General features: G+C 39.5%; 1 protein-coding gene and 1 pseudogene across 1 annotated transcript in view; both read right to left on the bottom strand.

Annotated features, from left to right (window-relative positions):
• Positions 1-26889, bottom strand: part of CCDC175 (coiled-coil domain containing 175) — a 70283-nt gene that overhangs the window by 25890 nt on the left and 17504 nt on the right. The window contains exons 6-13 of the mRNA XM_061156948.1: positions 24413-24535; positions 20718-20827; positions 15230-15311; positions 10236-10372; positions 7987-8097; positions 6831-6902; positions 5638-5773; positions 4973-5104 (exon numbers count right to left, since the gene is read on the bottom strand). Coding sequence (XP_061012931.1) covers positions 4973-5104; positions 5638-5773; positions 6831-6902; positions 7987-8097; positions 10236-10372; positions 15230-15311; positions 20718-20827; positions 24413-24535 — 903 coding nt within the window. The remainder of the gene's footprint in view (positions 1-4972; positions 5105-5637; positions 5774-6830; positions 6903-7986; positions 8098-10235; positions 10373-15229; positions 15312-20717; positions 20828-24412; positions 24536-26889) is intronic.
• LOC133067186 (glutaredoxin-3-like) lies at positions 18527-19737 on the bottom strand (annotated as a pseudogene).

Raw genomic sequence — 26889 nt, 5'->3', positions numbered from 1 at the left:
AGTAAATTCTGTCTTGGACACCTCTTATCCTAAGTTGCATAGAAAGATATCTGGCACACACTAGATATTTAATAAGTATTTGTTGGCTGATTCACTGACTCTCTGGCAATCTACAGTGTTAGGAGATTAAATTCGCTGGGCTCTCCAAAGATCCTTTCGGTTCTATAGCTTGACTGCTATGGTCCTATTGCTGTTACCTTATATGTGCCCTGAGATATACTTGAGAAACTTTCTTTCAATTGATCATACATTATGAAACCTGGAGGAGGGAATGGCAACCCACTCCAGTATTCTTGCCTGGAGAATCCCATGGACAGAGAAGCCTGGGGTGCTACAATCCATGGGGTCACAAAGAGTCAGACACAACTCAGTGACTAAGCACAAGCTCAGTAAAACAAAATATATGCCAGCTCTAAGAAATGTGGATGTAAGTAAGAAATGGGGGGGGGGGGCAGAAATAAATGGATATACTACTACAATAAATGGGTTAAAAGTGCCCAAAGCAAAACATGAAAATGCCTGCTTACTTATTCAAACTCAGGTTTTATTTAGTTTCAAATGGAATATAGTTGAGTCTCTCTTAGAAAGTCAGGGTGGACTTAAACTAATGACTAAGGCAAAGACAGCCAGCTGACGTACTATCCACTCTCCTGTCCGATAGCATCAGGACCCCTGAGTTTTAGCCGAGCAGATGGCTGCCAACGAGAGTGATTTCTCAGCTTCCCTACTGAGTGCGTTTGTGAGCAGAAGTGGGGTATGCCAGTTCTGGGTCCTGCCCCTAAAACAGGAAGAAGTCCATGCCTCCTGGGTCCTTCCTCTTGCCCCTTGCTGGAAGAGGGTTAGAATGGAAGCTGACACTTGGACCCGCAGAAGTTAGCCTCCTGCCGAGGATGGCAGAGCGGCCTTTCCAGCCCTCAACCCCCTCCCTTTCAGCCTGTACCAGCGAAGAGAAATAAAAATCTCTCTTCTGTAATGACCACGTCAGGGGCTTCTTAACTAGATACTAAGACTCTTAAGATTTAAACAGGCCACACCTGACCCAGTTTACTTTTTTTAAAATTTTTTCTAAGTTGAACACACACATAATTTAAAAGAAACCTAAATGCCAGCAACATCAGGCCTGTCTCCCCAACGGGAGGTGCCCTTTCAACACAGCCAACCAGAGGCTAATGTCCATTGACCCCACCAAAGTGATAACTCAGCCCAAGAGAAAGAGTCCCGCAGGGGTGGATGTGAAGTCCTCCCTGGCTTAGAAGCCTCATATTCAAATTGGGGCCAACACCTCTTGGGCATACCTTCCGAGTCCATACCAGGGACATGCCCTGTTAAAAGAGGCACCAAATTCAGGAAACCCCAAAGGTCTGGTTTCCCATTAGTTATTCTCCTGGTCAAGATGCAACACACCAATAAAGTGTTGTTCTGCACAAGCAATGTTGCCTGATAATACCGCTGATAATCCATCTTTATCAGGTTAGCAAGGGAAGGAGCCAGAAAATTAAGCTAAAATCAATTTCCCAATAAAAGACAGAGGATTGTTAACCCTTCAGTGCACATCTTGCTTATGTTCACTGTATTTTGGCCTCTTTTTGATAGAGCACCTTGCTTGCCCTAATTACAATAATATAGTGATTTAATGGCTGGATAGGTCCCCTTCCAGACTGTCATTAGAATTCTTATGAATAACATAGAAAGACAAAAACAACATAAAACACCATAATATAAAATTATTACAATGTAGAATCAGGAGTAAATTTCTCCAGACTGCACTGTTCAGAAACTGAATCATGTATTACCTATACTATGCTCTCTAAAAAAAGAATGGCCTAACAATGGATGCCTTCCTCACATAAGGAAGTGTGTGCATACTTTAATTCATTCCCATTGCCTGCACAAGCGTTAGGCTGCCAGCACCACCCTAACAAGAAACCATGTTCTTGTTTTACGCTTGGAGAGAGGGCTGGGTACCAGGTGCTGCTGCAGCTCAAGCAAGGGGGGTTTGCCGCTGGCTCGGCTTCTTGGAGGTGGGCAGCTTCTTCAGATCATTCAAATTCTCCCTCAGCTTCCCTGTGTCCTGAGCCGTGTGCATATGTAGCCCAGTGATGAAAGACTCGCTATGAAAGCTACTGACTTCGCTTTCCCTCCCTGTGAATTTGGGCTCTGTCCATCTAGAGGTCTTACTACTGGTGAGCATGATCCCACCAAGGGTACAATAATACTCCCATAAATCAAAATCTGAGGTTACTGCCTCTCAATTTTGGGCTCCTCATGCCAACTGAACCAAAGGCAGAAATGGGATTCCAATGTGCCTGGGGTTATTGATGATGATTTTCAAGGGGAAAAGGGATTTATAATAGAAGCACCCAGGCTGCCATCTGTCCATGTCTTTGTGTAAATGAGGCACAGGTGGACACAGCCCTGCAGGGGGCACATAGCCTGGCAAACAGACTATCTGCAGAAATATTCCTATCTGCAGTCTTACACTTCTGATTTACTTATTTCATTGTATAAGCTTGAATGCAGTGTTAAATGGTGTCCTCGTCTTACTCCTGACTGTCCTCACTGGTTTACCATTAAGTATGATGAGTAAACTCTGTCATCTCTGTTGCAAAAATCATCTGAGATGATGACTACCTCTGACCACCCCTCAGTTACCATTCTGAGTCAAGCTACTTGGCATATTGATCTCACTTCCTAATTGGTCTTCCTGTATCCACCACTGCTTTCCTAAATTCTGTTCAATATAGCACCTAGAGTGATCCTATTTAAGTGAAGGCCATATGATTTCAGAATAAATAATCTTCACTCAGAACCTTCCAATGGCTTCCCAGCCCATGCAGAGAGAAAGACAATGTATTCACGAGGACCTACAATGAGGGGCAGGCCTGGAGCTGCCCCTTTTAGATCTCCCCTCAAGGAAGAATTCAGTGACCTGTGGCAAGGGAAGTGGCTGGCTGACAGCCTCCAGGGTGGTTGGCTCCTTCAGAGAGACCTTGGCTATCTAGCCAAGACCGTGCTCTTCAGCGGCCTCCAACTAACTGTGTGGGCAAGGAGATGGTACAAGGGTGAGGCCATTTCTGCCCAAGGCAGGCCTCTTCCTATGGATAATCCTTGCTTTGGAGCTCCCCAGAGAGAGTCTGCAGCCTACAGAGTGGCCCCTGCCTAGTCCTTTCATAGGCATTACACCCTAATAAACATTTGAACTCCTAATTCCATGTCAGCATCTGCCTCTGGAAGATGAGTCCCTGCCCGGCTGGTACTCTCCCCTATTCTGCTGCAGCCACGCTGCCTCCCTGTCATCCCTCAAATAGAAAGTCTTGTCTCAGAACCTTCAGGCTCAGCATGTCCTCTGCCTGGAGCCACCTTCTCCAGATGTCTGCACATCACACTTTCTCATATCCTTCAGGGCTGGGCTGTACCCTTCTCTGACTCCCTGTTTAAAATGACACATAGACTGCATTATATACACTCACCCTAGTCTACTTTCCTGTTTTTATTTTCTCTATAACATTTATTGCCATTGAAAATATCACATGTTCTACTGTTTATTTTCAATCACCCCCCACCCCAATGGAATGTTTCATAAGGACAAAGCTCTTTATCTGTTACCCCCCCTTTTAAAAATTTCTGTTTTTCAAAATTTAGAAGGATACTGAGCATGTAGACATGCTACGACCAATGGAGAAATGCTTTTCACCTTGCTGCTTCTTCCTTCTGTTCCTTCTAATTTTGTATGTGTTTGTGCAATGCTTTCTTTCCCTTGTTTGTTCCCTGAGTTGTGCCAGTTTCCATTTCCCCTCTTGCTATTTCTGGCCATCCCCCTCTGACGTCTCTTCCCTGAGTTCCTGTATTTCCACGCTGCTAATCTTCCTTGGCACCTCTATGAACTTTTTTCTGAATTCACAGACGAATGTTGAATCATAGTTTTCAACTGTTCCAGAACAATTTTTTGAGTGTTCTTCATTTTATGAAAGTTTCATTCCCCCTTCACCCTGTTTTTCTCATAGTATTTTTGTGCAGAAGATTTTCCTGCTTCTAGAATTGACTTTTTCTGGGACCAGTTATCTGCAGAGGGTTTCTGCAGGGCATGGCAGAGTGTGTGTGGCCATGGTGGAGGGCGGAGAGTGGGCTTGGATCAGGGGAAGATCTAAACTTTGAAATGTAAGGACTGCCTATTCCCTTGCTACAGCAAGGCACTGCTGCCTTCAAATAAAGCTCCTCTTTGGGGTAGCCAGGCCTTTTTCCTTCTCTTCAAACTGAATCAAGTTCAGGAAGTCTTCTATTACCACCTCTTTACTTCTCAGCTACTTTATTAACGGTGGTCTCCAAAAAACATGCCCTTGCCTGTCAAGGTAACACCATCACCTTGTCAGGTTTTGGTTTTCTGTTGTTTCCACTCTCTGCCCTGTGAGTCTTTCTCTCCAGCATCCATGTCCTATTCTATCCCAGGGCAGCCGCCTGGCAGTTTCCAGATCAGTACCATGACCTCTCTTTAAGGAGAACCTCTGAGATTGGCCTTCCAGGTCTCCCTCACCCTTTACTCCTCTCCCCCACTGTCTCCTCTTTCAGCTCTGCATGATTTTCCCCAACACTCCACCTTATCTCCATGGATTTTTGCCAGCACTTCTACATAACTTGGAGTGTGTGATATTTTTTTAACTAAAAAAATATTTCTTGTTGCTCTATTTCTTTTTTAGGAAAAAAAGAAATATTCAGAATTTAATTGTAGTCTTGTTCAAACTAGAAGATTTACTTTACATTTAATTGAATAGTTGGGGAGATACCCTGGAGAAGGGAAAGGCTACCCACTCCAGTATTCTGGCCTGGAGAATTCCATGGACTGTATAGTCCATAGGGCTGCAAAGAGTCAGACACAACTGAGCAACTTTCACTTTCACTAACTGAATAGCATGAAATATACCCTCCCCTTCATACAGCCACAAAAAATTGTTCTTAGATATAAAATAAAACTTACTTCAAACTTGCTTAATTCTTGAATTAACTTTTGTTCTTTGATAACAAATTCATCCTCCTCTTGTTTTAATTCTAATGTAAGTTGTTCAATCTGTGCCACAAACTCGTTGATATCATGTTGTCTAATATTGGTCTAATTAGGGGAAAAATGAGAATTTATCATCTGTCTTGTAGCAGTCAGTATTATATTTTCAAACAGTCAGATAAATCAATAGCTTTCTGCATCACATTTGGCTAATTTGTCTCAGTAACTACTGGGGAGGGGGGGGGATGTTTTTTCCCTTCAGAGATTAATTTCTTCACCAAACAACATGTGTAAATGACATTAGGAAATTGGGCATGGAACTAGTAGGGGCTGGAGGGTAGACAGAGGATAAATATAAGAGCTAAATAAACGATGTTTAGTCCCTTTATTTTTAGAGATAGTTTCCCTAAACACTGTCCTCAAGTTTCAGTTACATACTTCAAAATCACATTCTGGAGAGAATTGCTATTTTGCTAAATTCCTACAGTTAATACATGGCAAATGGATACATTTCTTAAGAAAGTTACATAATTTACTCTAGACATGAAATCAGCAATAAGATAAAGCATAGTGAAATACTGAAGAATTACTGATATGCAATCAATAAAGAGAGCGAACACAAGCTCCTTGGGTTCCTTTACCTCTTCTATTAATTCATTGCGCCTATTTTCAGCTTCTTGAATTTTATCTATAAGTTCTTTTATTTCATCTTTTATATTTTTGATCCAACGCGCATGTTTTTTTCGCAAACAAGCTATTTTCCACTGAGCTATAATACTGGAGATGAGAATAAAAAGAATTATCGTCAAATTGACATCACAGTTCATTGAAAAGATGAAGGAATTCAAAGCAAAACAAATAGTATTATGATCATACAAAATTATCTGTGCTATTGATGATGCAGACTAGGCACATTAGCTGAAAAAATAAGACAAAACATTAACTGCCCAAATGCCATCTCTGCAAGCTGCTTCACATGAAGTTGTGACCATACATCCAGCAGGGCGGTCAACAAACCACACTTGATAGCTTACCTCCTCTATAAAAGGATAGAAATGAGGAAGGCTTAGGGGTTGGTGAAAAAAGAGAAGTCCCAGACAGAAATGGTAAAGGAATTACCTAAATTACTCAAAGTGCTAGTAAGAAGTCTCAAGCTCCTGAATTCTCAAATTTTTCTCTCCACCATAACATAAAAAAGATAACTGGACAAGAGTAAAAATGTGCAACTAGAGTCTTATAAATAGTATAATAACAATGACAACAACAATAAAATATATCTAAGTTTCTGCGGGTGTTTAAGTTTCTAGGTGCTGGGCACTGGGCTATACACTTCACATAGATCATCTCATTTATCATTCATGCAACCTTACAAGGTGGGTACTACTATCATTCCTTACTTTATAGGGATGGGAACAGAGAGATATTAAATAACTCAGCCCTGGTCATAGAGCTAACAAGAGGCAAAACAACCAAAGTAGTTCATCTGCTGAGACTGTGTGCTTAACCACTCTCCTCTGTCCCTTCACATCACCTTCCTTACTGGTCCACATAGGCTGCCTGGATGAGTAAGACCCATTGTCACAAATCTTGACAATTATATTCTGGTGACTTTGCATGATTGGAATGAAAAACTTTGTTTCTGTTCAATTAACAAAATATCAAACTAACAAACACATCTAGAGCCAAGAGAACTCACACAACTTAATTTTGTGGGAAATAACTTCCATGGACTCTAGCAACCAACAAGCACTCTGATTTCTTCCAACTTTGGGGCACGTTAATTAAGACAACATACAGTACTTATGATATAAATAAGCTTTTTTTTTTTTTTTACCATCTCTGAGTTTCTCTTTCCATGTTCTCATTCAGGATTTTTATTTGTTTCCGATATATTTCCTTTGTTGCCCTAAAAATAAGAAAAACATATTGGATTTTGCATTTATGCGAGCTGTTAAATGTATAATAGACTTAATATAATTCTTCACAATAATGCAACCTTATTGTGGTAGCACAATAAGGCTACCATCTAATTGGGAGACAAAACACCAGTACAACTAAAGATTTTAGTGCCAGACTAATGGAAAGACAATTACAATTTTCTGGCCAGTGCAAACTGCTTTTGCAAGTTTTGAAGCCAAGAATAAGGAAGAACAGATTTTGGCGAGGAAGTTGAGGACAGGTTATTAGGGAATAATATTTAATAGGGGGAAGAACATGGAGGTGATATCTCACCAAGGAAAAGACATCATCATTTGCAAACACACAGAGGAAAGGAGCAGCTAGTCAGGACGCTTGGGACTAAGGCAAACTTACTGCATACAGAGGACATGAAGGGAAATAACTCTACATAGGAAGGGTTTAGGTCAACAAATTGGTGAGGAACTATGGATTTTAGATTGAGTTCTGATTTGCTGCAATGTATAATTTAGACATTATACACAGGTATAGGGGGCTTCCCTGGTAGCTCAGATGGTAAAGAATCTGCCTGCAATGCAGAGACTCAGGTTCAATCCCTGGGTTGGGGAAGATCCCCTGGAGAAGGGAATGGCAACCCACTCTAGTATTCTTGACTGGGAAATCCCATGGACAGAGGAGCCTGGCGGGCTACAGTGCATGGGATCTCAAAGAGTCCATCACGACTGAGCGACTATAAATTTCACTTTCTTCCATAACTTAGAAAGCCAATATAGATTCTGGAATTAGTGATAAGTAGTAATTAAGAATGGAAGATGTGCTTGTGGATCTGTGGTGGAGGGGAATGTGGAGACTCTAATGTAGGTATTAGAAGCAGCTTATGTAGAACTCAGCATCTGTCTATCCTTTCATTGAAAGATTGAATGATAATGACCTTTCTGGACTGTAAAACAGAGATAGACAATTATGAACCTCCTTTTCTATAGTATATTTCAAATTTTACAGGCTTATTACCATTTATTAAAAAATAAATGCAGAGGAAGGAAGATTAAAATGTTCAAAGGTAATAAACATACCGATGAAGCTCACCGAGAGTGATAAGTCCTTCTTCCATATTTTTGATGTCTACTTTTCTTTTTGATAGGAAGTTTTCTTTCTGAGCTATAAATGCCAGTTGTTTTTGATTTCTACCATGAAAAAATAGTTATCATACGTTGAACGTTGAAATCATTTTTAACTCCTTAGCATAAGAAAATATGCAATCAAAAACAAGAATTTAGAAAGTAGTTTGGAAATTTCAGTTCAGGAACTATTTACCAGATAAATTAGTAAAAAATAGAAACAAAGTTTTTTTCCTAGTAGTGGCTAGCTCTAAGAAAATCTTCAAGCCATGAAAGGAACATTAATTGTAATAGTAACCATAAAACCACAAGAATATTTCAACAGCACTTTGCCTTGCTGAGTGGGTGTGTCTCTTTTAATGAACTTATCAATTCTGGTATTTTATTTTGGAAAATGTGAAGGAATCAATCAGACTAACTTTAGATAGTGGTCTATCTCTTCCTAGCAGTGTGACCTTGAAAAGAGACTTCACCTATGGATAAGCTTCAGTTTCGCCATCCATAAAATGGGGACCATAATACCTATCTCACTGGTTATAAGAATTTAAATGAAATGTAAAGTGCTGAAGCCAGTGAGCAGCACCCATGAGAAATTCTCTGAAAAGTGATTATTTTTTGTCCCTAACTTACAGCGTGAATAATGGAAAGTTTATAATTTTGTTCAAATTTCCAGACATTGATAGGACGCACATGCCTATAACAGGAAGTACTTTATCTAAGCGTCTCATCTTCTTCAAAATGTCTATGGACTGAATTGTGTCCTCCTACAAATTCATATGTTGAAGCCTTAGGCCCCAGTGAAATGGTATTTGAAGATGGGGTCTTTGGGAAGACATTAGATCTATATGAGGTCATGAGGGTAGAGTCCTTATGGTGAGACTAGTGCCCTTGTAAGTAGACACACCAGACAGCTCTATCTCTCTATCTCCCTTCTGTGAGGACACAGCAAGAAGATGGTTGACCATCTTCTTCATGCAAGTTAGGAAGAGAGTTCTCACCAGAATCTGGCCATGCTGGCACCCAGATGTCAGATGTCCAGCTTCCAGAACTATGAGAAATAAATTTCTGTCATTTAAATCTCCCCGTCTATGGTAATTTGTTATGGCAGCCCAAGTTGAAGAGGACAAATACCAATAACAGTAGTAAATGTTTCAGGGCTACAATTATTTGTCACCAGAACATTTTATGATTCAAACTGATAACTTAGTATTGATCTAAGGAAGTTATTGCCTGAAGAATACTAACTGTATCATTCTTAGTAGGCTATTCAATTGGATAAGATAAAAAGATTGTAGGAACTCTCTGTATCATAAATACTACAACAATGACCATAAATTCAGCTTCACATAAGTGGGCCTGGACACCAAAATTACACTTCCATGTGACTTAATTTTAAGTGTAGTAATGGATTATTACTTATATAATTCATTAGGAAAACACTGGTGAATGCCCATTACCTGCTAAGCAATGGAAAAGATCCTGAGGATATAGTGCTAAGATGGAGCAACTGAGCTGATCTGTCATAGCTCAGTGGGACAAAGTGATGTGTACCCAGGTGATAACAATGCAATGACTAATGAAAAAGAGTGACCTTAGAGGGATGTTTCATAGGGGCCATTCTGGCGAGAGGGAGATAGATAAGTTAGGGGTGGTAAAACAGAAAGTGGGAAGAACTTCTGAGAGGCAAACCAAAGCAAAGAGGCTAAAAGGGGTGAAAACAGTGGAGTTGGATAGGAGGACAGGATATATTTGAGAAATATTTGGGAGGTGGAACTGACAAACATTGGTGCTTCCTGGTAAAATATAGGAGTTTCCTTGAATACTTTCCCAGTCTCTGGGTTAGGGGATTATGTCAATGACCAGATCTTTTTCTGAGATAGGAAATTTAAGTGCAGAGCCAGTTTCTGATGACAGTAGATCTCACAGTTTCTCTAGGCAGTCTTATGGAGTAAAAACGCAGTTATCCGTCCAAGAATCTGATGTAGAAGTAAAAATAATAGGTTTGGTGTTTATGGATTTGATCTGACCCATATGAGGAAAGCATTATTCAGTATGTATAGAGGCAAATTTGGGGCCTATTTATGACTGGATAAAGAATATTTCATTGTTGTCAATAGATTTTAAAACTAGGATAAGTTTAAATGGAGACGCAACCCATAACTATAGTATGTTGAGTTATGTATAGGTCATGGATAGAAACATACTCAGAATAAATTCTCCGTTTCTGCATGAAAACTTTATCCTCTTCATTTAAGACAATCTTATATTGTGTGGAAACTGTTTGCAATTTCTCTCGTAGAGCTTTGTTGTCTAAATGACATTTGTGTAACTTTTCAGCCATCTAGGAAAAAAAAAAAGGAATTGAAGTAGAGGATTTGTGTCATGGTTTCTCTGATGGGCAACTCACTAGAGCACTGAGCATATTAACACCCATATAAGACTATGCCTTAAATGTTGAGTAATTTATTTCCACATCAGATATGTAATTGTACACTTGGGGCCTCAAATATGACAAATGTATAGAAAGGTAATAAACACTGATGAGAAACCATAAAGTAATAATTCATATTGAAATAAGAATTAATAAAGTAGGATCATTCAGCAAGATCTGTATGTCCTTTTCCCAGAAGATAAATTATACCAGGGGAAAAAAAACATACCATCAGTAGGAACTCTTGCTCAAAACCTCTTTGAGTAGATATTATGCTTACCTTTTCTTAAATATTTCTATTCAAGGACAAAAGACAGTAAACATTAATTTTCTGAATGAGGTAAGAACTTGGTGCTTGGATGTCTCTACTGAATGGCTTCAAATGAGGTAAGAAAGTCAGGAAGAAATGGTGGGCTAAGGATCACTGAAATAGCAGGATGAAAGGGATCTAAAAAGTGTTGCAGAATAAGATAATGAGGAATTAGTAGGCCTAATTCTATAAAAAAGCAAAAATCCAGACTGGTAAACCTAGCACTGAAAACTCTTATTCTGATATTGGTGGTTGTAATTTAGTCATTAAGTCGTGTCCACCTTTTGCGACCCCATGGCCTGCAGCCCACCAGGCTCCTCTGTCCATTGAACTTCCCAGGCAAGAATATTGGAGTGGGTTACCATTTCCTTCTCCAGGGGGATCTTCCTGACCCAGGGATTGAACCCATATCTCCTGCATTGCAGGCGGTCTCCAGCACTCAGGCAGATTCTTTATGACCAGGAAAGTCCTTTTACTCTGAGGACATTTATTAATATAGAAGAAATCATTTGGAAACTGAGGTTTGGTTCTCTTACTTGACATGGGGGACAAAAGAAAATACTTAGAGCTCATCCAGATGTTAAGCCTGATAAAACCTCCCACCACTTTAGTCTGGGATCCCAAAGAGCTTTACTCTCTGAAAAAAAAGTGAATTAAAAGCTAACAAGCATGGTCAGTCACTCACTCATGCAATCCCATGGATTGTAGCCTGCAAGGTTACTCATCCATGGCAATCTCCAAGCAAGAATACTGAAGTGGGTAATCATTCCCTTTTTCCAGTAGTCATGTATGGATGTAAGAGTTGGACTATAAAGAAAGCTAAGTGCCTAAGAATTGATGCTTTTGAACTGTGGTGTTGGAGAAGACTCTTGGACTGCAAGGAAATCAAACTAGTCCATCCTAAAGGAACTCAGTCCTGATTATTCATTGGAAGGACTGATGTTGAAGCTGAAACTCCAATACTTTGGCCACGTGATGTGAAAAACTGAAGCTCATTGGAAAGCACTCGGGGAAAGATTGAAAGCAGGAGAAGAAGGGGACGACAGAGGATGAGATGGTTGGATGGCATCACTGACTTGATGGACATAAGTTTGAGCAAACCCCAGGAGTTGGTGATGGACAGGGAAACCTGGCATGCTGCAGTCTATGGGGTCACAAAGAGTCAGATACGACTGAGTGACTGAACGGAACTGACCTGAAGCATGGTCAAGCATGACTTCAATCACCAGGGAACCTAAAGGTGGATTAAGAAAGTTTGGAACTGGTAACATCCCAGGTATCTGACAAAAGTGAATAAAATCTGTATCTGAGAAATATACTGTCATCCTATACCTCAAATTATTTCTACAAAAGTCTTTTTTGAAGAACACTGTCCAGTTTCCTACCAGGAACAGAAGGAAACAAGACAGCATGGACAAAAACTGGCAGAAACTATAGATAACAGAAATAGTCCTACAAAAATACCAGACATTGGAAATAGACACTGAAATACAGAAGTACTGTATTTATTATGACCAAAGAAATCCTAGACATGCTTGACAAATATGGCAAGGATTCAGAAACAATAAAGAGTAACAAAGCAGAGTTGAAAATTTCCCAACTCAAAAATACAAAAGCCAAATTAAGAATTGAAATGAGACCATTCACCCCAGAATGCAACTAAGGGAGACAAAAACTAGAAACCAGAGAAGAGCAAGTAAGAAACAGAGAGGATATTTTATTAGTACACATGATTGTGTACATAGAATTGGAGTAGTGGGAAAAGCACAGGACAAAATAAATACATGAACAGATAACGGCTGAAAATTTTGAAGAACTTATAAAATACAGCAATTCACAGATTTAAGATGTCCAATAAATCCCAAGCAGGATAAACAAAAAGAAAAACCTGGACATATCATAGTGAAATTGAATAATTAAGTCAAAGGGAACAAAAAAGACCTAAGGTAAATTAAAGATATGCTGTATTCATGGACTAGAAACTTCAGTATTGTAAAAGTGCAAAATCCTCCCCAAAGTGATCTACAGATTTCATTCAACCCCAATCAAAATCCAAACAGGTTTTTTGGGCAGCATTCTTTTTGTTTCCATTTGTACTGAACACATTTTCCCACACCCTCACTTTCAGTCTGAGTGCGTCTTTAGATATGAAGCTAGTCTCTTGTAAGCAGCATACATAGACATTAAAAAAAAAAAAAATCCATCAGCCACTCCATATCTTTGGCATATTTTTCCATTTACCTTTAAAGCAATTATTGATAGATATGTATTTATTGATGTAAATATTGATAAATGTAATATGTAAAATGTAATATGATAACATGTAAATATTGATAGATATTTATTTATTCCTTGGTGGCTCAGTGGTAAAGAATCTTCCTGCCAATGTAGGAGATGCGGTTTGATCCCTGGGTCTAGGTCGGGGAGAACCCCTGGAGAAGGAAATGACAACCCACTCTAGTAGTCTTGCCTGAGAAATCCCAAGGACAGAGAAGTTTGGTGGGCTACACAGTCCATGGAGCTACAAAAGAGTCAGACACAACTTAGCAGCTAAAACAACAACGTGTACTTATCAACACTTTGTTGATTATTTTCAGGTTGTTTTGGTAGTTTTTTGTTCATTCTTCATCTCTTGTTCTCTTCCCTTGTGATTTGATTACTATCTTTAGTGTTATGTTTAGATTCCTTACTCTCTCTCGTGTGCATCTACTACAAATTTTTTGTCTATGGTTACCATGACATATACACATAGCAGGGCTGCACTGGGGGCTCAGATGGTTCAAGAATCTGCCTGCAATGCAGGAGACTCGAGTTCAGTCCCTGGGTCAGGAAGATCCCCTGGAGAAGGGAATGGTCACCCACTCCAGTATTCTTGCCTGGAGAATTCCTTGGACAGAGGAGTCTGGCAGGCTATAGTCCATGGGTCATAAAGAGTCAGACACGACTAAGCAACCATCACTTTCACTTCATACACATAACAACGTTTAGATACGTGTGATTAACTTAACTCATGTATGGATGTGAGAGTTGGACTATAAAGAAAGGTGAGCACCAAAGAATTGACGCTTTTGCACTGTGGTGTTGGAGAAGACTCTTGAGAGTCCCTTGGACTGCAAGGAGATCCATCCAGTCCATCTTAAAGGAGATCAGTCTGGGGTGTTCATTGGAAGGACTGATGCTGAAGCTGAAACTCCAGTACTTTGGCCACCTCGTGCGAAGAGTCACCTCCATGACTCATTGGAAAAGACCCTGATGCTGGGAGGGATTGGGGGCAGGAGGAGAAGGGGATGACAGAAGATGAGATGGTTGGATGGCATCACCGACTCAGTGGACGTGAATTTGTGTAGGCTCTGGGAGTTGGGGATGGACAGGGAGTCCTGGCATGCTGCAGTTCATGGGGTCACAGACAGTCAGACACAACTGAGGGACTGAACTGAACTGAACTGAAGTTAATGATCTTAAGTTTGAACACATTCTAACAACTCTGCATTTTTACTACCCCTACACATTTAATATTTTTGACATCATACTGTCCATCTTTTTGTTTTTTGTATAACTTAACTTATTGCGGATAGACAATTTTACTGCATTTATATTTTGAGCTTCCCACTAGCTTTATAAGTGGTTGACCTTTACTGTATGCTTGCCTTTACCAGTGAAATTTTTCCTTTCATAATTTTCATATTTCTGGCTATGGCCTTTTCTATTTAGAGAGGCCCCTTTAACATCTCTTGTAAAGTAGGTTTAGTACTGCTGAACTCTCAGCTTTCGCTTATCTATAAAACTCTTCATCTTTCGTTAAAATCTGAATGACAGCCTTGTCAGGTAGAGAATTGGGTGTAGGTTTTATCCTTTCATCACTTTAAATTTATCATGCCACTTTTTTTCTGGCCTAGAAAGCTTCTGCTAAAACATCAGCTGATAGTTTTCTCAGAGTTCCCTTGTATACAGCCAGCTGTTTTTCTTTTGCTGCTTTTAAGAGTCTCTCTTTATTTTTTTGCCATTTTCATTACAGTGTGTCTTGGTGTAGTCCTCTTCGGGTTCATCTTGTTTGGGAATTTCTGTGCTTCCTGGACTGAGATATCTATTTTCTTTCTCAGGTTAGGGTAATTTCCAGCTATTATTTATTCAATTATGTTCTCTGCTCCTTTCTCTCTCTCCTCTTTCTGGGACCCCTATAATCTTAATATTAGAACACCTTGATGCTGTCCCAGAGGTCTCTTAAACTATCCTCATTTTTAAAAAAAAAAAACTTTTTTTTAATGCTTAGCTTAGGTGATTTTCACTATTTTCTTCCAGCTTTCTGATCAAATCTTTAAATCAGTTACTGTGAATGATCATGATTATTATTAGCTAATGAAAATACTATCTTTGGAAAATTTCAGATTTTCACACATACTTAAAATGTTAACTAAAAATTAATTATAATCTTAAAACCATCACTTCTATCTTCCTACCTGTTTTATCTTCAGCAATAATTCACTTTTTTCAGAATTTGATGAATCATCCAGTTTTTCCTTGTTATTCTTAAAAAAAAGCCTATGAACAAAGGAAACCAAATAAATTCCTATTAGGACATGTTTTCCAGAAAAACCACATTTACTTATGATATCAGAAACTTCCAGTCCCCATCTCCCTATGCAACATAGTTATTTACTATTCATTAAAATAAACAAAAATTTTAGTCTTTTGGTATGATATATTAATATTTATTTATATATTAATTTAAGAAGCAATTTTTGAATACCTACACTTTGAAGGTGATATAGATACTGGAGATACAGCACAGGCAAAGTCTCTACCATCATGGAAATTACACTCCAGTGAAGTAGGCAGAATAGAAGCAAGTTATCAAAAAATGTATATTTCAGATAGTGTTAAATGATCCAAAGACCACAAAGTAGGGTAAAGTAGAGAGAAATCCTGAGAATGATGATGTTAGTGTAGACAGGTGATTAGGGAACATCTCTTGGAATAATTTGTGAAAGACCTGAAGGATGAGAAGGAGCCAGATATGTGAAGACCTTAAGGAAGAGCTTTTCATATAGAAAGAACAGCAGGTGATAATAACCTGGGCAGGAACATGTTTGGTGTATCTGATGAAGACAGGAGTTTGAGAAGGCTGAAGAGATAGACACAGCCCAGATCACATAGGATCTTGAGAACAAGGTAGAAGTTCAGATTTTATTTTGAAGGAAACCGGGGAGGAATTTTTAAGGAAAGGAGTGACAGGAACTGATTCACATCTTGTAAAGATGACTCTGGCTACTGAGTAGAGAAAGACAATAGCACAGGAAGACAAACTATGTAGAAGTCTATGGCAAGGGTCCAGAAGAGATAATGGGGGCTCAGACTGAGGCTGTAGTGGTGGAGCTGGTGAAAAGTAGTTGGACTCGGGATATATTCTGAAGATGAAGGCAATAGGACAAGACTTTGGATTTGGCTTGAGTTAGAATTGGATTAGGGTTAGGTTAGGTTAGTTACCTAGGTGGGTTAGGGTTAGGTAGTGAGGAAAACTGGAATGGTGGATGACTTCTAGTTTTTTGACTGGAGTAATTAGGTGAACAGTGATATGGAAGACTCAAGGAAGAGCTATTTCAAGGAGATGGGAAATTAAGAATTCTGTTTGGAACATGTATATTTGAGATATCCTTCAAGTGTGGTGGCTCAAATGGTAAAGAATCTGCCTGCAATGAGGGAGAACTGGGTTTGATCCCTGAGTCAGGAAGATCCCTGGAGTAGACATGGCAACCCACTCCAGTATGCTTGCCTGGAGAATTCCATGGACAGAGGATCCTGGTGGGCTACAGTCCATAGGATCACAAAAAGTCAGACACAACTGAGAAACTATCACTTTCAACTTTCCAAGTGCTAAGGTCAAATAAACTGCAGACTATATGCATTTAGAGGTCAGGGCTGAATATATAAATATGGAAGTCACTGGAGGTACAGAAAGAATGAGATTGAATGAAGTCTGGTATGGAGAGTATGAGTACAGAATAGAGGATGAATGGCTGAGAACTCCAAAATTGAGAGGCAGAAAGAAGAAATGGAACAAGTATAGGGTCCTGAGAAGGAGCAGTGTGGTAAGTGAAATAAGAGACGGTGATGTTTGGGAAGCCAAATGAAGAAACCATTTCAAGAAGACCGAAGTAAGCACCTGTGTCAAATTCTATTAAGAATTCAAAAACTTTGGACAAGATCACTGAAATCTGGCAGGATGAAAGTCATTAGTAACCTTGACAATTTTGAAACCACTCAGCACTTTAAAGAAAAAAAAGCATCTATAATTGTTACAGCCTCCTGCACTGTAACGGCAAGTATATACTTTGGGTCACAAATTGGATGTCATTTATGTAGAATATTTAGTTTCTAATCTCTCAGTTCCCATGTGCTGATAACCAGCTCAATGACAAAGAAAGGTCATAGCAATTTAGAAAGATAGGTACTGATTTGCCTTTTATTATGCAAATACATCATTCTGGATATTAATAATAATAAAGAAGGATTAAACTAGCAGTGCCTCCCGTGGACTTGTGGTGAATTTTAGTACTCTTAACTGTTCACATAAAGAATTTAAATTTAATTTAAATTTAATTAAAATTCCACATATTTAAACTTGGAGTTGAGTAATTTTTGTTTTTTTCTCAATATTTTGACCTCAAAATAGATGATGAGCTTGCAAGTTAAAGAATTCATGGTGGGTGGGACACAGGGAATTAAGACTTACAGATCAGTAAGAAGATAACCTATGCAAATTATTTAGTTTCTTGTTTAATTTAAAGAATCTTATAGACATTATAAAAATAACAGTTTGATTCTTTAAATTCACCAAACAAGAACTGAGCTGCTTCTATCTACCACCAAAGGTAGAAAAAAGGAACCAAGTGAGAAAATAAAAATACAGAGAATTCTCTTTTAATTTGCTAAGTAATAAAGAGGAAAAAGTAAAGTTTTATTGATAAAAAGGGGGGAGGTAAATATCCTCAATCACCAAATTAGTCAAAAGCACTTTTTCTCAGTGAGATTCTACGTGAAAACTCTTAAAAAAACTGGAATTTAAAAAAAAAAAAAAGGTGAGCCATTCAAAATGAGAGATCAATGGATCCCCATTTCCTTCTTTTTAAAAACGTTTTATTTATTTTGTTTATTTGTTTTTGACTGTGCTGAGTCTTTGTTTCTGTGCGGGCTTTTCTCCGGTTGCGGTGAGCAGGGCCTTCTCTAGCTGTGATACGCAGGCTTCTCACCATGGGGCTTCTTCTGCTTCAGAACACGGGCTCTCGGACACACACGCTTCAGTGACTGCAGCATGTGAGCTCCGTGGTGACAGCTCCCGAGCTCCAGAGCACAGGCTCAACAGTTGTGGTGCGTGGGCTTCCTTACCCCGCGGCCTGTGGGATCTTCCCAGACCAGAGATCCAGCCGGTGTCTCTGCACTGGCAGATGGATTGTTGACCGTTGAGCCAGGGAAGCCCCCCCACTTCCTTCTGGAACACACTTTTAAAACTAGTTAGCTAACATGAAAACTGCTTAAAAATTTAAAATTTTTCATCAGTGTAGCAGCAAGGCTTTTAATGATAACCCCTAGAAATAATTTTAAGAGCTAATCTGTAAACTCCATGATGATTTTCTGCCTGGTATTTAAGAAATAGATATCAACCAAAACTAACTTTGTCAAAGAAAAAGATTTTTTTTATTCTGATTTTTTTTTTGGGGTTTTTTTTTTTTTTTTTTTTAATACAATTATTTTTAATTGAACTTGAAGATGTTTATTGCGTTCTATTTTTGGTGGAAAAAAAAAGGTCACATACGTTATTTAGCACAGCCTTGTGAAATACAGAAAGCGTAACTGGGGATGAGCATTTTCTCCTCCTAGTCCGTTTCTGAGGACTAAATCCTGAACTGCTTCGCTGGAGGAAGCCTTCCTGCAGTGGGTGGGCACCAAGTCTAACGTTCATTAATTTTCTCCTTTCAGTATAGGCAGCAACTCCCCATTTTCTTTCAGTTCCTTAACAATGTCCAGTCCTCCGACAAGCTCCCCCTTCACATACAGCTGAGGGTACCTTGGCCAATTGGAGTAAGCTTTTAATCCTTGCCGAACTTCTTCATCCTCCAATATATCAAATGTCTCATAGTCAATCCTAGTACTATTTAGTATTTCCAAAATCTGTCTGCTGAAGCCACACTTAGCTTCCTGTTTGTTTCCTTTCATAAAGAGCATCACAGAAGCTTTATTTGTCAGTACTTTGAGCCTTTCCTCTAACTTGGGGGCTTTGGGGCAAATCGTATCTAGTTCTTTAGATGCTTCTAGCTCCTTAATTATATCAAGTCCTCCTATGAGCTCTCCAGAAACATAGAGCTGGGGATAGCTGGGCCAATTGGAATAGGTTTTGAGGCCCTGACGAACTTCTTCATCTGAGAAGATGTCAAAACTGCTAAACTGAATATTATGTTTGTTAAGAATTTCCACCATCTGCTTGCTGAAACCGCAGCGCGGCTAATGAGGAGTTCCCTTCATGAACAGCATGCAGGGGGCAGCGTGAGTTAACTTCTTCAGGCGCAGGCTGAGGGCTTCCTTCGGGCGCTCACCCCCACGTGGTGAGAAGGAGCCGCTAGACGCATGTCGCTGAACTTTTTTGGTCAACTCTGGGGCATGGGCACCATCTAATCGGTCGATTTTCTGAGAATTCTTGAAAAACAGAAAGGTGGGAACAGAACTAATTTCATAGTTTTCAGATACTTCAGGAACAGCTTCTGCTTCCAACTTCACAAACGAGACTTGTGGGTGCTCTTTGGCGAGTTCTGCCATCACATCGTTCATCTGAGCACACTGCGGACGGAGCCCATGACGCCCAGAAATGGACCACAAGAAGGGACTTGGCTCTGAGGCGCAGCAGCTCCGCAAACTGCCCGGCTGAGCCGACCTCCACCATGGCCGCCGCTGCCTCAGCCGCCCCCGCCGCCATGCTTATTCTGATTTTCAATTGTTGTGTTATTTGAGCTTTCTGTTTTCAAATCTAGTACTGAGTATAGAGATTATTGCATATTTTATGGACTGTTGATGGTAGAGTAGCACTGTGGTGTAATTGTTATTTTAGAGATATAACTTTAAGTGCAATACATTCAAACCTATGTAGAAAAGAGTCATATTATAATAAGATTCTATATGTGAAATTACATGTCTTTTTTGGAAACTGATCAGACCACAATTTGTCTTTTAAACTGTCAGCAAACCCTAGGGGTAATCCCAGAAGCCATATTTATATTGAAAGACCCCACCTTCCTGTCCAGAGCTGAGCTAAACAGTGTTTGTTGGGAAATCTGGGAATTCTCCTGGGAGAATCTGTTAGTCAGTCTCTAAAGTAGATGAACCTGTGCCAGGTAAACTCACAGTGTTTAGAATGGCCATGCTTACCCATGGGCTCACCAAGAAGACAACACAGCATGTAAATAAAGAGAATCATAGAAGGAAGCAAAGGCTGTGACCCTTGAAATGGAAGGAGTATTTTCTTATGTTTCTGGTTTCCGTTTCTTGGGTAAGTTTTTGCCTTGAGGCTTCCTTGTATTTTTTCAATAAGTTCTGCAAGTCCTCTTTGACTATGAACAACAATTGTAACAGCATGGTTAGGTGAGTTTGTAGCATTATGGCAACGCCTTCCTCCAGGGCATATTTGTTTATAGGGAGTAAGGAACTGAAATGAGGATAATCCATACCCCAAAATCCCTTTCTCTTCCTAAATTAAACATATCATCCTCAATTGTTTCTCCTAATCATCTGAAAAACTGGTTAATTTCACAATGAAGATGTGGTTCTATAAAGCTGAAAATCACAGAAACTTTAGTAAACTAAGAGAATATAATCTTCATCTAATATTAGAAAAAAATTTCTAATGAAAGTAACATCACATCTAGAAATGCTTCAGTGAAAATAAAGAATTATCCTTACATTTTATCCTCCAGGATCTTACAAGATTTCTTCATGTCTTCAACCTTTTCTTCCCACTGTCTTATTGATTCCTGTAGTCGTGCTAGTTCTAAATTGTGATCACTAAGAACCTGTTGAAAATTCAATAAATCATCAAATGACTCATGACAGCAGTTCTACTCACTAAATATTCATGTATCATCCATTCATCTTTTATACTGGGGGTGCCTTTAGTTAAAATAAAAATCAATCATTATATTACTTGTTTCTTTATAAAACAAACTGAGACAGAAATAATCCTGAAATCATCAGAAAAGAAAACAAAAAGAAAACCAAAACAACAAGACAAAAAACAAAATTTGGGAGGGAGAGAAATGAATTACAGCAATAGGAATGTAAAAACTATTAAAAAAAAACTTTAAAGACATGAATTCATCTTGACTACCATTTAAAAAATTAAATATACATTTTAATAATTATTTAAATAATGTTATTCCAGGATATTGGAATGAGTATTATTTTAAAAGTCCAAACAAATCAGGTCTTTTGCCTTATTTGATAGCTATGTTCACACTGAAGATTTTCTCTTAATACTTAATCAGCATTTTGGAAAAGGAAAAATTGGGTCTGATGAAAAAATTTTAGCATAATTAAAAGAAAGAACTATGAATGAAGAAATTCATAGTGAAACAGATATTTTTATAACACAGTTTTGGTAAAAGAAAAGGGAAGGCCAATTTATTGGAGCTTGGATCTGCATTTCTACTTGTGAGGGAAAGTGGAGCTGAGAGAAAAGCTAATCAAACAGATTCCTTTGCTCTCTGCATAGAGTTACCCTGGGCAGATGATTTAACTTCTCCCAATCCTGCACACCAATGTGGGGTCAGAGAACACCTGTCAGGGGTGTAGAGGCACTCTCAGTCATGTCAGGTAAGACAGGTGAGTGAAAGCCCCCCAAACTACATTTTTCTCTAAAGCACCCATATGACTGAACTTGTGGACTATAGTTCCAGAGTTAACAGGAGTTTGAAACCCTAGAACTGCCATCAAAAATTAGTAGACTGTCCAAGGGACTCTGACTGATCATCAGGATTAGTGACTCTATGCTCAAGGCCCATCCAGCCTGATATTCCTTTCCTCTAGCCCTCTAACCTCCCCACCCTGGACTGTAGGGCACCTTGAGAATCATACACTGTTCTTCCTTTCTGTCAGAATCACATTAACTTGACCTGGCTGCAGAGTTTTCTAAACCAAAAGTGCCACATGAAGGTGAACCTGAAATTCCCAATAGTCTCAAGTTCATAGCCAAAATGTTGTTTTCTAATCTCAGGAAATAACAACATCAACCACAACAAAGTTTACCAAATACAAAGCACTCAGCTAAAAGCCTTATAGGCATGACCTCATTCTTTCTCCACAAAAGTCCTTTGAAGTAGGCAGTCCTATTACCTCCACATTATAGATGAGGACACTCTGGGTTAGTAAAGCCAAGATTCAGACGCAGGTTTCTCTGATACGTATGTGAAGCTCATGCTCAGTCATGTCTGACTCTTTCGAGACCCCATGAACTGTAGCCTGCCAGGCTCCTCTGTCTGTGGAATTTTCCAGGCATGAATACTGGAGGGGGTTGCCATTTTCTACTCCAGGGGATCTTCCTGACCCAGGGATCGAACCTGCGTCTCCTGAATTAGCAGGCTGGTTCTCTACCACCGAGCCACCTGGGAAGCCCCTGTGATACTGCCATTGTGCTTTAAACACCATTCTCCGCCGGTAAGGTGGGGTGGGGTGTTGGATTGGGGGAGGTAGAGAGACACTGGGCTTCCCTCGTAGCTCAGTCAGTAAAGAATCTGCCTGCAGAGGAGGAGACCCGGGTTTGATCCCTGGGTCAGAAAGATGCCCTGGAGAAGGAAATGGCAACCCACTCCAGGATTCTTGCCTGGAGGATCCCATGGACAGAGGAGTCTGGTGGGTTATAGTCCATGAGGTAGTAAGAGTCGGACACGACTTAGCAACTAAAGAGAGAGAGACACTTGAGGTAAGTATCCCTGACACCTCAAGCTTTGTCTTATTTGGCCTTAGAGATCTTTGGAGTGCAGGTTAAGGAACATATACTTCATTTTTCCAAGTTAAGTGATGTGTGTGACATAATTTATGAGGCCCTAATATGAGCTTAGGCATACAGATAAAATCTGTTTTATCCAACCCATCTTCTCCTTTGAGCCTAGCTAGATTCATGCTTCCTTATTGCATTGATATTTGAAAAAAAAAAAAACAGATAATGATCTTGTAGGCAGAGAAAATTTTTGTTTTACTAATGTTTTGTAATTGGGTGTCATAATGGATGTATTGTAATTATAATGGTCAAGGAAAAAAGCGTGGGTACTCAGTGGTGTCCGACTCTTTGTGACCCCGTGGACTGAAGCCCACCAGGCTCCTCTGTCCAAGGTATTCTCCAGGCAAGAATATTGGGAGTGGGTTGCCATTTCCTCCTTCAGGGGATCATCCCAACCCAGGTCTCAAACCCATATCTCCTGCATTGGCAGGTGGATTCTTTACCATTGAGCCACCAGGAAAGCCCATAATGGTCAGAACTACCCCATAAATGGAGTTAACTGAACATGGGTATAATGGAATTAACTGAACATTCTAATAAGAAATGTTATATATATATTAGTATTACTATTGCCCCCTATAGTTTTACGTGTAATTCTCAATACAGATAGAGGCCTTCCCTGGTGGCACAGCAGTAAGGATCCACCTGCCAATGCAGGAGATATGGGTTCGATCTCTGGATGGGAAAGATCCCCTAGAGCAGTAAATGGCAACCCACTCCAGTATTCTTGCCTGGAAAATCCCACGGACAGAGGAACCAGGTGGGTCACAGTCCATGGGGTCACAAAGAATCAGACACGACTTAGTGACTAAACAACAACAATTCAAAACAGATAGGAGAAATCACTAAAGACTCATTAATTCAACTAATTATGATAGATTACAGGTGTTTCTATTTTAATTAACAGAAGTAGTATTAACATTGACCTCTTCAGCTATACTCACCTCCATAAGCTTCAGTTTTCTCATCTTTAAAATGAGGATAATTCTCATTTTAAAGTACTATCAGAGTACTGGCTTTTTCAATCAATGTTATCAATTTTTAAAAGTAAAAGTGCATATTAATGTTCTTGTACTCAGTATAAAGGGAGAGCCCAAATTCTGTTTGATTATCACATATTCAGAAATAAGGAACCTGTTGATGGTTATTCACTTTGTTATGTAGAATAAAGCAACCTCACAGAAACATTACATAATGTTCTGTATGCATTTGGTCAGTTCTATATGTGTTTTTTAAAACCTGTTTTATAGTACTTTGGCCCATTAAAGGGACTTCATGCATAGCTCAGTCAGTAAAGCATCTGCCTGCACCGAGGAAGACCTGGGTCCAATTTCTGGGTTGGGCAGCCCATTAAATGCAATTTATACCTAAAGCATTCCAAACTTACTTCTTTCCATCACGTTCCTGAAGAAAACATAACTGCACTATGACAGTTTAAATAATATGTCAGAAAACGTTAACATGCTCAAAACATTCTCCCCAGAATGGCATGAAGATGAATTAAAATCAACTCCTTTTTTAAAAAAAACTCCTGCTATGTTTAAGGCAGTGTATATTGAGATGTCTGGGGTCAGGCATGGAAAACCAGTTTAGTTTTTCTTACCACTGTGCTTGTAGTAACAGTTTCTTTCATTTTTGTCATTGTAAGCCTTAATTTATCCAATTCTTTCTTCTTTGCGAAAGTTTCCTTTCTCTTAAGTTCACAGAGTTTTTTATATTCTTCAATCTGTATTAATAAACATAATAAACCAATCATAAAGCTTAAGATGACAACAAAGCTTAGGGAAGCCTTTAAAAAAATTTTGCCAACCTAATTCATATTTATGTATACCATATTTAACCTAAGTATTTTACCAAATTAAAACAACCAGGTTTGGGCTTATCTTGAAGCATCGAAGGAAAAATAATAAATCACAAAGACTGAATTGTAATTATGAAATGTTGAACTAGTAAATTTAGAGTTACAATAAAACAATGATCATTAAAAGCAAATTATAAAAGTAGCTTTTGTTCTAAAATTTACTAGTAAAACATAAAAACATAAAAAAATTTACTGGTAAAATACAACAATATATAAAATAAAAAAACAGATTTACAGCACATTAGGAGAGTCAAAGGAACGAATTAAGAATTGTTCAGAAATTTAAATTCACATTATTTAATGAGGAATAAAACAGACCAAAACCAAAATCGTTGAAGGTAGGGCAGCTTACAGCCCTGAATAACTTACCATTGTGTCACCCATACCAGCCCCGAGAGCTAAAGGATCCTTACTTTGATTTATCTGTGTTTCAAAAGCACCCGGTATTTGGCAGAAATGCTTTGTGGCTATGCCTTAAGAGATATTCAGTGGTCAAATGCCCCGAACTGGGACTTGACCACAGGAATGCCCTTCCTGTGCACATAAGACCTTGAGGTGTCAGAAAGTTAACTTTGCTTCCTTACCATGTTAAGATCTCTGCCCCAAAAGGGTAGTTGCACCCTGCTAGGTGGGCTGCAGTCCATGGGGTCGCTAAGAGTCGGACACGACTGAGCGACTTCACTTTCACTTTTCATTTTCAGGCGCTGGAGAAGGAAATGGCAACCCACTCCAGCGTTCTTGCCTGGAGAATCCCAGAGACGGGGGAGCCTGGTGGGCTGCCGTCTATGGGGTCACACAGAGTCGGACACGACTGAAGTGACTTAGCAGCAGCTTAGCAGCTGGTCTAGCCCACTAGTACATGCATTCCCTGAGGATCCATTAGTATTCTGGGGTGGGCACTATCTTAACCTGGCAAGAAGACATATGTCCCTGGTTGGGAAAGGTTTTCTTCTTCTATGTGAATACGGAAGCATATAGTCCAGTTGTCACTGGCAGGCATCTTGTGATGATGAGGGAAACCAGCCTTAAAATGAAAGATGGAAGAGGGATGAGCCACTGAATTAGCTAGTCCTGGAGTCTCCCCTACCTTGGGAATTCTTATTGTGTAAGATGATAAATGGCCTTACTATTTAAGCAAGTTTGAGTCAAGGCTTTTGCTATTTGCCTCTGAGTACTCTAATGGTTTTCCTTTTCTCCCAGGGCACTAAACCAAGTGTAGGCAAACCACTATCTGTTGGCCAAATCCAGCCACTACCTGTTTTTGTAAAGCCACACTTATTCATTTAACTAGTGCTTTTGACTGAGAAACACTATCCACAAAAGGAAGGAGAACCTATCATGTTCTCAAATTCTCAATCTGAAGTCCCTCTGGGCTTCCTTTTTAAAATTTTATATAAAAAATATATTATATATAATATTTTATATTCTTTATATTAAAGAATAGGAAGGGATGGGAGAGTGTGGAAACTTCTCTCTAGGGCTTAAAATGAAGTTAGAAACTCAATCATTCAATACAGTAATATTATAGGGTGCCTACTACACGCAAGGTATGCCAGGCACCCATCATGGTGCTAGAATTCAGCAACAAAAAGACAGACAAAATCCATGCCTGGTGGAGTCTTCCTTCTGGTGGGCAAATGTCAGTAGTACTCAGGCCACCACGGACCATTGTTTCAGCCCCAGCGAAGTAAAAAAAAAAAAAAAGACAAGGCTCCCCTCCCTCCTCACCTACACTGCCCTGCACATCACCCCTCAAGCTGTGCCCAGGTACCCCTGTAACTTCCGTGAGCCCCTCCAGAGTGGGAGTTCTGGACTGCTCAGAGAGAAAGTCCAGCAGAGGGCTGGAAACAGTGGGTGAAATGAAGTCCTCTCAGCGTTGTTGCAGGTAGAGAAAGAAAAGAGGAAAAACGCCTTTTGGTTCTTCTTATTCTGACACCACTTCACTGTAATAACAATAAATCCAAGCAAGGTCTAGCCCGATGACAGGAGCCATGGATTTCAGTTGACTCCAGCACTGCAGTGCAGGCTAACAATGGCTTCATCCCCTGAAAAGGTCCATGGAGCTCAGCTTTTACAAATTCTGGTTAGTGGTTGCAGACTGCCTAAGGGACCGCTTGCCGATGACTTCACAAAGCACCTGTTCTGAGGATGACTAAGGCTGAGCTATTTACACTTAAAAAAAAAAAAAAAAGCAATCCATGGTTTTCCTGTAAAACTGT

The sequence above is a fragment of the Dama dama genome, chromosome 12 (assembly GCF_033118175.1).
Source record: "Dama dama isolate Ldn47 chromosome 12, ASM3311817v1, whole genome shotgun sequence".
Classification (NCBI taxonomy): Eukaryota; Metazoa; Chordata; class Mammalia; order Artiodactyla; family Cervidae; genus Dama; species Dama dama.
Note: the sequence above shows the minus strand (reverse complement) of the source record. Positions and strands in the feature narration are given on the sequence as shown.